Raw genomic sequence first — 13,386 nt, 5'->3', positions numbered from 1 at the left:
TTTGTCCAAGACAACCAGGAATGGAATCCCTGTATCTCATCCCAGCTCTGTGGTTCTTGTATACACAACAGAACTACCTCTTCTTTTTAGAGCTCATTGCTCTACTAACATACCACTGAAGGTATTCAAGTCACAGAAAACCTCACAAGTTTTAGTGTTTCCAAGTTTTCTATCCTTGAAATTTATTTCACATTTGTTCCATCAGAACATCTTATTCAGATTTTATCTCAAGCAGCAAATACTTTGCTCAAAACTGCTTCTGCCTTCAAAGTTTCAGTCTGATTCTACCCAGTCTTATCTTCAAACCAATACTACACCATGTTGACGAGATACTCTATAGTAGTTATGAATGTTTCTGTAGACAAGGCAAGTCCCAGAAACTTAATCCAAGAACATTAATCACTGAATATAGTTGCCACCGAGAAAGTTTTTCCCCTTAGGAAGGCTTAGATGGTTGTTGAAATTACCATAGAGACTTTGGATGAACACAGAAGGCTTGGAGGTCTGAGAGAAACTCTGGAAAGGAATATGTACTTGTACAGCTTCCAAAAAAGAATGCTAACAAGTTAGCTATATAATCAGACCACTAGAAGTATTCTTCTATTAAAGCTTAAATCAGGTACTAAAATCTTTATGGTTTTGGATCAAGAGCAACAAACTCACCTGACAGCCAAGAGCTGTCCTCAGGAAGGTCAGTACACTTGCAGATACAGGTGCTGCTCCCGTGACCATCAGCCTTACTCTTCCTCCCAAACTTGCCTACAACAGACACAAGATACTGTGGACACCAAAAGCATTTTAGAGAGATTTCCAGAGTCTTTATCTCTTCTACCCTCAGTCACTATCTGCTTATATGTGCAACCCACAAATGTTAGAAGCTGAAGTTCAGTCTCCTATGGCAAGTTGTCCTTCATGGAATATTTTAGTGTTTTAATCTCTTTAATGGCTAGAAGAAACATTATCTCAGATACACAGCATCTACAGAGGCTATACTTGTGTGTCACTGAAATGCAGACTCAGCCAGAGGTCTCAAGAACTTTACTTGTGGCCCTACAGCGAGGGTTTTTACTTTTAACCTGTCTTCTATTGGTTTCTCATATATCCTGAATGCTATAAAAGCAGCCACAGGAGGGTGTTGTGCAACCAGAATTCAGGCCAGTGCAAACCACCAAACATAATACCAGGCACATTTGCTAGTTACCAACAGCGAGGAAACAGTAAGGGCTACATGTAGCACTGGGCAACATTCAGCATTCCTCCTTCAGAAGGAGGGTGTTTTGCTTTCAAAGTAGCAAAACACTTTTAGAGGAACTTCCCTAATGTAGTTACCTGATACCACCAGAACAGGAAGAATTGAGAAGTGTAATAGGAAAAGTTTTGAATTTTACTCTGAGTAACCAGATGGTCTTTAATGAGTGATAAACACCATACCAGATTATAACCATCCGTACCACGTTCAGCAATTGCAAACTGATGCCTATAAACCACAAAAACAGTACGTATATATATAGTGATGCTTCACATTTCCAGTATTTGAAAACACATTATACTGCTGTTCTGCAACTAAGTAAGCACATTTGGAACTTTTCCAAAAATAATCAAAAAAATGATGCAATATACATAACACAAAGACTTAAAGAATTTCAAACATACCTGTATTTTGCGGAAGATGACTTTATCCCAGAAACTGTTGTTTCTAATTATACCACTTCTAAGTTCTGCTTCTTTCCTCTTGGAAGCAAAATCCAGCATCCACCTCTTTAATGATGTATCTGCCTGCCCAAAAATCTGTTAAGGAAGATGATTTACAGTTAATAGTTTCAAACTGTAGTTTACTTTTTTTTTTTACAGTAGCATGCATAGAGACTTACAGTGAAAAACAAGCAAGTCAGACACCTACTGGTAAGCATAATAATTCAGGTAAGAAACATCTCTGGATTTGGCCTCTTTACCTCTTGTATACACCAAAAACTATAATCCTTTCATCCTTTCTTCCCATCCAACTAGGGACAACTTTTTAATGTATAGTTTCTTCACGTAAGTATGAATAAAAACTGATGTTTTGCTTGCTTTTTCTATTCCAGTTTGGTTAAAATATGAGTTAAGCATAATCTTCAGTATATTCTAAAGTACATATCACCATGACATGTGAAATAATACAAATCAATAAAACCCGTGTTTTCTAAGATGCTATTCGGCATTTCTGAAGGGGTCTGCAATCTGTCTTATATAAGCTTGCTTTTTAGATCACTTTTTAAGGTTTCCTTCTGGATGTTCCCAGGAAGCCACAGAGCAGACTTAACAGAACCACAGAATAGTATATTCCCTTGGAGGAAGACAGACCCAGCAGTACTTCAGCATTATGGGGCTCACCACCCCAATTTCCCACTTGGAATTTCACATGCCAGATTACTACATGGCCATGAGGTTGAAACTGCCACAGAAGTGAAATAGTCATGGCACTAGGAACAAGTAGTAAGAGATCATGAAAGGAGAATGGAGTTCTAAGCTTCGGCCCTGTTTCTAGAATTCCAGTACAGACCTACATTCTTCTCTCATGTTCTAAGTTTTAAGCACTACAGGCAATTGGCCTCAGTATTTCCTCCCCTCCAAATGGAGTTGCTGTGGCCAAACAGAATGTTGCATTACTTGTTGCTCCTCAAGTCTCATGAGAGGAGTACTGTCCCAACTGAGGCAACATAGACAGGTCCGCCATTTCTTTAGCAGCCAGACTACATCTTGTATCCTTCAACTCCTCTGGCTATATTCTCATAGGGGTCAGCTATTTGTATTAGAAACAATGATTTAATATCTTCCACAAAAAGGCCAAGAAAGAATCTACTTCTGAATACCCATCTCAGATGACCCTGAGAAGGCTAGTAGCAAGCACAGGAGAGAATAGGGTTACTGACACACCCTCTCTCCAGGGCTTCAGACTGGCTGGTTTGTAGTTCTTCCTGCTAGAACATGCTGGCTGCTGTGTAGGAAACTTATACTTGTCCATGCAAACATAGGCAGACACCTGACCTTGATTTGCAAATCCCCTTCCATGAGTCAGATGCTAAAAATGTGGCATGCGGACACAGCCTCATGTTCATGGTGCAGGCTGGACTTGAAAAAACTTACTCCTTTGCTTTGAGCAAGTTCATAATGCTGGAGAGAACCAAGACTTCTAGTCAGACTGTTCTGTGCAAGTAGTGGCTGTCTGAAAACACTTTAATACAACCAGTACTAACTACTCTCTGTAGTCACTTTTAGAGAGATGTAGCAATTTATTGGCACAGATTTAACATCAGAGCACAACAGTTACTTCTGCCTTATCAGACTTGAGGAAGTCTTTCAAAGCTCCTCACAGGTTTAGTCTCAGCTTTAGACTTACCTTGTCAAACATTCTGTTCAGCAGTCGCGGTACTACAGGAAATACAGTTGGCTGTAGTGTCTTTAGGTCATCCATAAGTAGTCTGATATCCCCTTGAAAGAATCCTATCCGAGCTCCATGGCACAGAATCACACACTGTTAGAAAAGAGCAAAGTGTCTGAAGACACAGCATGTATAAAGCATAGCAGGACATGTTTGTTGTATGTGGGGCAAAGACCGACAGAAATAAATACTGTACAAGAGTCCCTAACCAAAGGAGCAGTTGGTCAAATAAGGTAGAGCTCAGAGGTAGCAAAATATTGAAGTACTCTATTTTAAGTATCTAACAAGCTTAAATACTAGAACTTTGTTCCCTGCTATAGACTAGGAAATTCTGCATTTGAAGTCAGCATATACCATGTACTGATCCAGCAGGGATTTCTGCTGTGTGCTACTTGTTTTATTCTCTTTTACTCTGGTTTTCCTTACTGTTTCCCAACAAGATTGATGCGAGCAAGGATTTGTTGTCAGGTGATCAGGATGCTCTCTGGAAGATTCTAGCATAGCCACTGCTTATTTCTGTACCACTTCAGACCTACACTGTGGAAGGCAGACAATCCTGCAGTGTTTTATGTTCTCTATTAGTCTAGAAGCTCTATCCACCACACCTATACACCCTCTTTGATTCTTTTTAATAGCATCCCTACTTTTCTGCGTTTCTCCATACCTACTAGTTTTTATTTCTTCTACCTTCCCCTGCACACCTCCTCCTTCAAGCCTAAGGAGGCCCATAAATCTTGGGGTGCATCTACTTTCTTCATAATATACAACTACACACATACATAAGCATATATATTTACACATACCATGTAGACGTATTGACCTAACTCCTTCAGTAGAAAGCTCAGGACTCCTAACTGAAACTGTGGGACAGCTTCCAGCCCTATGTATTTTTTCACACTTGCATGGAGGCTGTTATTCCCTTGTATGTTGAATCTGGTTGTGTCCCAATTCATATGTTTTCTATCTCACCTAAAGGAGATGAGTTAAACAAGTACAAGACAGCCATGCCTCTACTATACATATAACTAGAATGATGCCATTTCCTCAAACATCTTGTGTATCACCCGCTAAGGACCTTTCAGCCCATAATTAAGACTACTGGTATTAAGACAGCCCAGAGCTCCCTCATCCTCAAAAAACAAGGCTCCAGATTTTGCTCTACAGAAAAAAAGCTATCCAAGTTAATGTAATTTAATGACAAATTCTGCAGTTAAAAGCCATTTTCATTTCCCCTGGAAGAAAACTGCATTCAGACAAAATCCACCCCCTCCCCCTGGAGGTTTCTTGAAAGCAATAGTAAATATAACCAACTTAAAAATAGTTTTGTTTAAGTGAGCAGAAGGCCACATTACACAATAAGTCTTTATTATAGCTTTCACAGACTAAAGAAGGGCATGGACTTTTAGTACTACACTTTTTTTTTCTAGGCAATAAATATACTGAAGGATTGTGTCCTGTTCTACTAAACCAGTTTCTTATTAATCCTAGCCCTAAGGTTAATTGTTTAGGCATGAAAATTAGTTGTCTAGTACTCACTGTTGTGGGATGCTTTCTTGAACCTTACCTCAAGCTTTTATACATGTGTATAAAACAAACACTGTTTATCAGTGGGACTCAGGAATCACGCATTCTCTAAGAAAATACAATAGTTTTGAAGAACATGCCTACCTCAACGATTCTCTCAAACATATGGGCCAATGGCAGGAATGATATCAGAACATCCTCAGGGGTAGGTATAAATGTTTTCTGAAAGTGTTAAGCAAAAATAGAGGAAGAGTTATTTTAAGCTAAACAATCCAAATAGATATCAGAACTCTAGAGCACAGCCCTCACTTCAGCTTTGTTTGAAACACAGCTGCATTGTCTTTCACTCATTAACACGACTATTAGAAATCACTGCTGTGAGCACACTGCAGAAATTGTGATTTTTGTAACAGCCAAGTACAGTAACTGATTATTACAGCTTATTATACGATTACGAATAGAAACAAGTTCTGAGAGAAGCCACATGAAGTTCCAATACACATAATGCAGAGGATGGTGTGGAGATTGTAGTAGTATGCGTCTTAGGGGTTAAAAATACAGACATTCATTGTAGGTCAGAAAGTTCGTTTACCCAATTTAACATAAGGTCAATATCAAAGTACTTCACATGATCTAATCATGAGACCAGTTGCTTAATTTAGAAACAATTCTATATGCAGGGTACTTAGCAAAGTAGGTATGTCAGAACTCTTGCATGAGAATTCTGCTTTTCTCCACGCATGCCAAACTTTTGACACATCTACACAAGTACAGTTACAAGTTCCCAAGCTGTGCTGGTCAAATGATTGTTAATATAGCAGTATCAGTTGGCAGGGGTGGGGAGGGGGAAGAGGAAGACAAACACCCAGCATCACCCAAAAAACACCTCTACCAACATCCCCAAAACATCCAACAGATCTGCATTAATATCAGTACTGTGTTGCTATTCTATCTCTGGTCCACAAGTTACATGCAAAGAAATTAAGGAGAAACTGACACAAGAAACAACTAAGATAAATGCAACCAAATCTATTCCTTATAGCTTTATCTACTCTTGCATAGAAAGCAAATCAGAAAAAAATATTAAGTTTAACATGAATTACGTGATATCCTACAAAGTCGAAGAAAGGCACCTTAGGTATATGTTGACTCCTAAACTAGTAATTTGACAGCAGTCTGCCCACACATTTTCAATTGCTGAAATCTCACTTATTTTACACTTAACATAGTAAGATCCATTTTCACTCCTGAGATACTCCCCTTCATGCAAATAAACCTACAACATCAACCTTGAAGTTTACCTCTGTATTTTTCAGAAAAGCTGAAGCATTGCTGACTATATTTCCATGACTGAGCATAGCTCCTTTGGGGTTTCCTAAGGAAGAAGCACATCAAGATGCAACAGTGAAATTCTTCAATCCTTTAAGTCCCCATGCAAAGGTAAAATTACACTAATAGCATTTCAGTCAAACCCTTCTTAGATGTTAAGATATAATGAAGGGTATTAAAGGCAGAGACGTGGCTGACATTTAAGAAAACTATTACCAGCTAAAGTACTAAGTTTGTGTGGAAGCCTTCAAATTTATTAAGTACAGCAACTCCTCTAGAAACAGATTTTTCTTGGATAAGCTTTCATTCAAAAGTCAGTATTTCTATGAAGATGCAGCTATCAAACTCAGACAACTTATCTCTCAGAGCTTCTTTATAAGTATAATTAATAACATTGTACTCTTCCCTTTTACTCCCTACCAATGTTGGTTGTCATATGCTTGACATTTGTCAGTTATCTAGGCAGTTGGCTTTCTGTTTTGGTCCTACAGCAATGGTACACTACATAAGAGCTAAGAAGCAAGTCCTGCTAGTACAAAAACAGAACTGAAAGTCAGAGCCAGAACTGTTATTATAATGGAAGCACAAATTCAGTACCTATTTCCAAGCCCCAAAACGTAAGGCCCCTAACCCCCCTTTACTGCAGCTCTGTATTAGTCAACAGGAAAAGTCAGTGAGCCTTACCATAAAACCTCCCTAGATACTACTTGCCAAAAAGATGCTGCAGCAGGGGAGAGTCTTGGAAGAGACAGTAGGAGTGCTTCTGAATTAGTTTTGCACACAGGGGATAATAAATTCTGCATAACGTAATGAGATGTACCTGTCGTTCCACTGGTGAAACAGATGACTGCTAGATCTTCTGGCTTTGGAGGCTATGAGAATTAAGAAAGTATTAGTATAGATCTCTAGAAAAAAATTACCTGGATAAAACACTGAAATACCAGTGCTACTTTTGAACTGTGGGAGATCGGAAGATTTCCGAGTTTGATGTACGGAATAATTCAGATTAGATCACTTGAATTCATACTTACCATAGGTTTTTGCCTATGTGCTCTTCCCAGTTCCTACAGGAAGTAAAGAAAGGAGAGACTTGAGTCAGAGCACATTACTTTGCTTTAATTTTCCAGACACCTTACCAAACATTATAATATTCCATCCTTTAGAATGTTTAAAATGCCTGTTAAGGCTTTTGCAAGTTACAGAAGTATAAAATATCTTTAACAAAGGCTCTGAAGGACATTTAGAAGGTCTAGTATATTCTACAGATACAAGAGCAATACCTAAAATTCTTTTCCACTAGTAAATCAGAAGTCATTCATAAGACAAGCTCAAGGTTAAGCAGTCTACTAACAAGCCACAGCAGACAATCAATCCAACAACTCATGCAGATGTGTCACTGACAACTGCTGACCAGGTGGAGCAGTATTCATGTCAGGAAGCACCCTGCATCTACATCACTGCTTTGTGAAGGAAGACTGAAGTTTCCCCATGAAGGCTCATTGGTGGTTTGTAGTCCTTTTAATACTGATGAATGGAGTGCATGGAATTCTCTCCACTAGAGCCTCTTCTTCCTCATTACATTTATTCATGCCTGAACATTAGTGATGCCATAGATCTTAAGGCTGAAGGGAATGGATATCAAGATCCCTTTACCATCAGTGATATAATGTGATATAATGATTAATATGAAATAGTTGAAAGCTCATGTTCAATACTGATGAGCTCAGAAGTTTCAAATCAAGACTTATTCCTGTCACATCTATTTAAGACTAAAAGCAGCTATAGTTGTTTTGTTTAAGGGCTTCAGCAAGTTAAAAATGGACCTTTTGTTAAATACAGGTTTGCCCTTTTAGGGCAGGTACATCATCCTCATCATTGCCTTTAAGTTCCAAGTACACGGGAGTATTCAAGAGTATTATGCATTCATTTATCTGTACACAAAGACTAGTGCTAATAATCTTTACATCTTTAGATAACCCATAAACAAAGAAGTTTAGGGAAAAAGGAACATCTGTAAACAGTTAATCTGTAAGTTTGCCTTTTTGAAACAGTGCCATTACATCAAGAAAATTGCCAGTATATTATTGTCTACTCAAAACAGCATCTGCATTCCAAGTGCCAAGAGCAGTTCAATACAGCCTGTTCTAAGTAAGACCTAGTATTTACTTAACACACAGCTAAGATCCCTACACAGTTCTGTTGATCTAGGAGAGAAGGCCAACATCTCTTCCTCTCAAATAGCCATTTATTCACAGCTAATCAGCTCTAAATCATCACAGCATAAGTACAGACACTAAGCATCAGAAACCAAGATAAATATCTGGTCACATAGAGCACAGGGAACAGCAAGTTCATGCCAGAAACCTAGAAAACAAGCTCGAAATAATTATTTTAATCTAAGCTTCTAAACAGCTCAGAGTTGTCTTTGAGACCAAAAGCTCTTACCCCTTAAAAAGATTAAGGCTTATTCCTGTTCACTGAGATGCTATTATGAATATTCAAGTTTGTCTTACTTCTGAGACTTAGAGAAAGAAGCACTCATTACTACATTAATCCCAACATCAAGTGTTGTTGTTACAGTAGCATGGTAAAGACCTAACACAGTACTAGAAGTAGCTACTTAAGCACATCTGCTTTAAGTATTTACCCTTTTTTTCCCCTGTAGCTAGAAGACCCAGTGGACGGTATCTAATAAAAAGTAGAGTTCAACTAATAGAAAGAAGCTGATTTTAGTGTACCACCCTATTCCTGCAGGTTTTTTCCTTATTTAACCCAGCCCTTTTCTCAGTCAGCTATATCACTGTACAAGCCACTTACTCTGCATAATGTCTTTAGCCCCATTTCAACCTGGCAGCCTTGCTGAGGCTAGTTAGCTATGATACAGTTAACTGTATTGCAAAGGATAACATGCGGGCAATTTTGCATCTTTACCAGAAGGTGGCTCTATTAACATAGCAGGTAAGACTGCTATGAGAACAAGTTCAGTGAAGTTGTGTTCTTTTTCAATTACTAGTTACCACACACCTCTGCAGAAGACAAGCACAATTACCGGGAGATACGCAGGTCCTAATAAGCCAAGCCTTTACCAGCACTACAGCTGGAACCAGGCTAAACCCTATTTCATAATATCACAGTTAAGATGCAGTTTATGCAATTTGTACTTGGGACAAATTTCTCCAAATAACAAGATTACAAAATAACTTGCACAAGAGATCCAAGCAGAAAGAGTGACTATAAGCAAGAGGACTAAGACTAATCTTAAGAGCCTAAAGTCATGTTCTCAGAAAAAGATTGTCTATTCACTGTACTGTATTCTGAAGTATTATTCACTGCATATAACTATAAGGCTTGTCCATATGAAACAGTAAGATAATGTTCGGATCTGATGTTACATCTGTACTATGTTTTGCCATCATCTTGACATACATTTTTAGATCTTGCACATTGTAAAATGCCACTAGCAAGTTGATTTGTTTTTGTATGAACTTCAACCCAAGAGACTGGTAGGTATTTTGAAACTAATCTACCACACTGTTCAGTCCTGAAATCTGTGCAATAGACACTACCTGATTCTTCCACAAGTAAATGAGATGCAAGCAGAATAGATTAAACATACTTACTTCTATTTCTTTCATGCTGAAGATTTCCACCCCACACTTCTTACCACGTTCTACAAGATCTGTGCCAAAAGGTTCCATGATAACAATGGTGTTGAGGATTGGAGTTTCCCCCTTTTCCACACTAGTTAGCAGAAGTTTGGCCTTGTCAGGTGTGTCACAGAAAACCAGTGATAAGTCAGCTGATGAAAGAGAACAACATTATCAATGCAGCAAGTTTGGACTATATTCACACTTCAGAACTTGGTAAAAGAAAACATCTGAAGGCAGCTACAGTTCTGTCCTTAGCTCTGCCATCATATATTCAGTTGCTGAACTACTGAAAATGCCCTACCTTTGTTCACAATGTATGTAATTGCTTCAGTTCCCAGTGTATCATAGAGTGGCACCACTACCATGGAGTATGTATAGCATCCCTGTTCGATGATCACCCACTGCACAAAGAAAAGAGATGCAAGTCACTGTGTTTACTTAAAACAGACCTTCGAGAAGTAATCCCGATGTGAGCCTAATAAGTACACTATTAGGACAGAGCTCATTTGGACAAATCTTAATGAAAAGGTCTCCTTACTAATTTCTATTATTTGTTTACCTTGAAAGCCTATTTTTAATTTGTCAGAGGAAGAAAAAAAGTAAGGAGGTAACTATGAAAAAGCATCCAATCCAATAAAATTCAACTGTCCTTAGAGTATTTTTAATTTTAAATAGTTTTAGAAGAAGTCAGTATACATTACTTATCTCCTTAACCTACCTATTAAGGGAAAGAGGCTTTGAGTAAGAGTTGAATAGGAGTACAATACCGTTTCTCATCTTTAGGTCATCACAGAAGCCATTGAAGCTTTCAATATTTTATATCATCGTAGTATGAATCAATGAAGGACTTGCACATGTCTTGACACACTAATATATATGTATATATTGTATAAATAACATCTCTACACAGTCTGTTCTCACCTCTGTATTACCCACATCTCATCAGGGCCAGACATGCAACAGTTACCACAGAATTCAGAGTTCTCTGGAAAGCCAGCTTCATGAAGTTTGTCATCATGTCTCAAGACTAACTACTCCCCTTTAATTGGGTTTAATCTGAAGATGCAGTTGAATGTGTACCAATTCTGTGTTTTCACAGAAGAGGACATCCTTGCAAGCTGCAATTAAGAGGATTCATCTGCTAAGAAGTATAGTAATCAAACAGCTGCAGTCTTATTTTGTGATACTATCTGATAATTCTTTAGCAAGACAGATTTCATCTGAAATACTGTCAAGGTAAGAGCCACACAATTCTCTCTCTGTAGAGTAGCTATTGGGAATGGTTTGTAAACAACTAGCTACACCAAAATATAGAGTTGCATGCAACTCCTTAAGTGTGAGCCTCTGGGCAAGTGAGGCAGCCAGTGGAACTGAACAACTCCATTTTTGCCCTCAAGAGTGACAAAAACTCAGATAGGACCTTTAGCTAGTTCCAGTTAGCTAAATAAAACGTGCATCTTTAAAAGTTAAAGAAACTTACAATTCAACAAGGATTTCATTAATAAAGAGCGTTTCCCTTTACCATTTCCCCCCACCCCAACTCTATCATGTTTTCCAGTGTTTTTGCAGGACACTAGCCAGTTGCCTCACCCCTGTAATGAGGGCAAGTTTAGGCATCATTCAGCTGATTATTCCATAGGAGATCTAACATAGAAACTATGCTAAAGTTGCTAAATCTCAGTTTTATGAGCTGTTATTATGGGCAAGTTTCCTAAATTAAGTTTTCTACTGATTGAGAGTCTTTAACAGCAGGAATTTTTCTGAAGGCACTTATACAACATGCCTGTTGTTAATCTCTTACCCCAAAAGAAGTCATCTTATAAAGTCTAGTACAACACCAGTGAACAGGGAACTTACTGGTATAGCTAGTGTCTGCATGAAAGTCTACGCGTGCATACCTATACCAACTGTAACAGGGTCCACTGAGGATTTTTTCTATAGACAGCATCCACCTACACATCTAACAAGAATGGGGCACCTGCATTGCTGTTCAGCAGCTTCAAGTTTAGGACTTGTTTTATTGGAGGTAAGTCTATTACAGTAGATTACAGTAGACTTCAGAAGCTGCAGACAACTGAGCTTCCCATTACAGCCTCCAACTATTCTTGCACACTGACTGGGGTATTGACAGTCATCTTTATTTCCTGGACCAGTGACTTTTCTTCCTTTTTAAATATTGCTTTAAATTGAGATGCTAGACACAAATAGCAAACCTCAACACTGGAGTCCTCTCTCTAAGCCCAAGCAAGCAGCTAGTACTGAATAGAGGCAGCAGTATGAAAGTCTCAATTTTTCTGATGCAGTTATGATCTATTAAGGGAAAGTGAGTATTTCACTGTGCTTTTCCCCCTCAACTTAAAACACAACTTCCCTACTTGTAGAAGGGATCTGTTTTTCAGTTACTCAGAGGGGAAAGTAGTTTTTATTAAGCAAAGTTTATTTTTCTAGTGAACATTTGAGTAACTTGCTAGGATTTCCCCCCCAGGGGATTTTCCCAGCAGTTCCCCAGACTGACAAATGGGAGTCACTGACAAAAACCTTCACATAATCTCCTGTCTGGATTAGTGATTGTATTTTGGATGTCACAACACTCATACAGTAGTTTTCAGTAGGGAAAACCCCAGAATTAAAGTTGTTGGCTTAAACAGGTCTTTCCAGCTCATTTGACCCAGCTCAGAGCCAGCTGGAATGAAGCAATTCCAGCACATTTTGTTTTTGTGGTCCATAAGCAGACCACACTGCCATGCCCTCCTTCAGAAAATCCACTGACCTAACAGTCAAAGATTCTATCTTCCAAATCAACAAAAACCTTGGAAAAGAGATGGCCAGTTTCTTTGCACTCAGAGGTCTACCTAACTAACACCTGGCTCCTTTTTTTTAATTAGTTTCTACTTGATGTTATAAGAGCACTCATTTAACAGCTTCCCAATTGGAGACATCCCAGTCTCCTTATAACAAAAAACTGTAGCTGTTAGGACCAGAATTCCAGCAGGAAAATCCAAGCAAGTTACCAGATTTAAGAATCTGGAAAGTATTTCTTGTACAATGCTAGAGTTAGGTTTTCTGTTAGGAAAGGAGAAAGTTGGGGGGTATTAAAGTCACTTTTTTTAAGTGATAGAAGGAAAGGCATAGTGACAAACTGGAAATCAGAAAAGATACAACAGCAGAGTGTTGTCCAGGACCACAGAGACAGTGGTACAACTTCTAGCCATGTCAACGCAAAAGGCAGCTCTAAGGGATGGAATCCAGCTGCCAGAGTTTAATCAAGAGGGACAGCATATTTTAGACACAAGTTAAGAATCATCCTCTTGTCTTGATACAGGCTTGGATTAAACTAGCTTAACACAGCAAGCACCAGCTGAAGCTCTAAGCACAAACAAGTTAGAGAAGTTGACCCCTATCAAATAGATTTAATAAACAAAGTCAGAATATGCAAACATTACTCAACAGTTCATACTACTT

General features: G+C 38.5%; 1 protein-coding gene across 4 annotated transcripts in view; it reads right to left on the bottom strand.

Moving 5' to 3' along the window:
- ACSL1 (acyl-CoA synthetase long chain family member 1) overlaps positions 1–13,386 on the bottom strand; it is a 38,430-nt gene that overhangs the window by 6,897 nt on the left and 18,147 nt on the right. For all 4 annotated transcript variants that reach the window (XM_083834259.1, XM_083834257.1, XM_083834256.1 and 1 more), the window contains exons 6-14: positions 10,226–10,325; positions 9,895–10,073; positions 7,306–7,338; positions 7,095–7,146; positions 6,247–6,320; positions 5,090–5,167; positions 3,380–3,514; positions 1,654–1,788; positions 664–759 (exon numbers count right to left, since the gene is read on the bottom strand). In XM_083834259.1, the coding sequence (XP_083690385.1) occupies positions 664–759; positions 1,654–1,788; positions 3,380–3,514; positions 5,090–5,167; positions 6,247–6,320; positions 7,095–7,146; positions 7,306–7,338; positions 9,895–10,073; positions 10,226–10,325 (882 nt within the window). The remainder of the gene's footprint in view (positions 1–663; positions 760–1,653; positions 1,789–3,379; positions 3,515–5,089; positions 5,168–6,246; positions 6,321–7,094; positions 7,147–7,305; positions 7,339–9,894; positions 10,074–10,225; positions 10,326–13,386) is intronic.

The sequence above is a fragment of the Anser anser genome (genome assembly GCF_964211835.1).
Source record: "Anser anser genome assembly, chromosome: 4".
NCBI lineage: Eukaryota > Metazoa > Chordata > Aves > Anseriformes > Anatidae > Anser > Anser anser.
The sequence above is the reverse complement of the archived record's forward strand: the minus strand, read 5'-3'. Positions and strand labels throughout refer to the sequence as shown.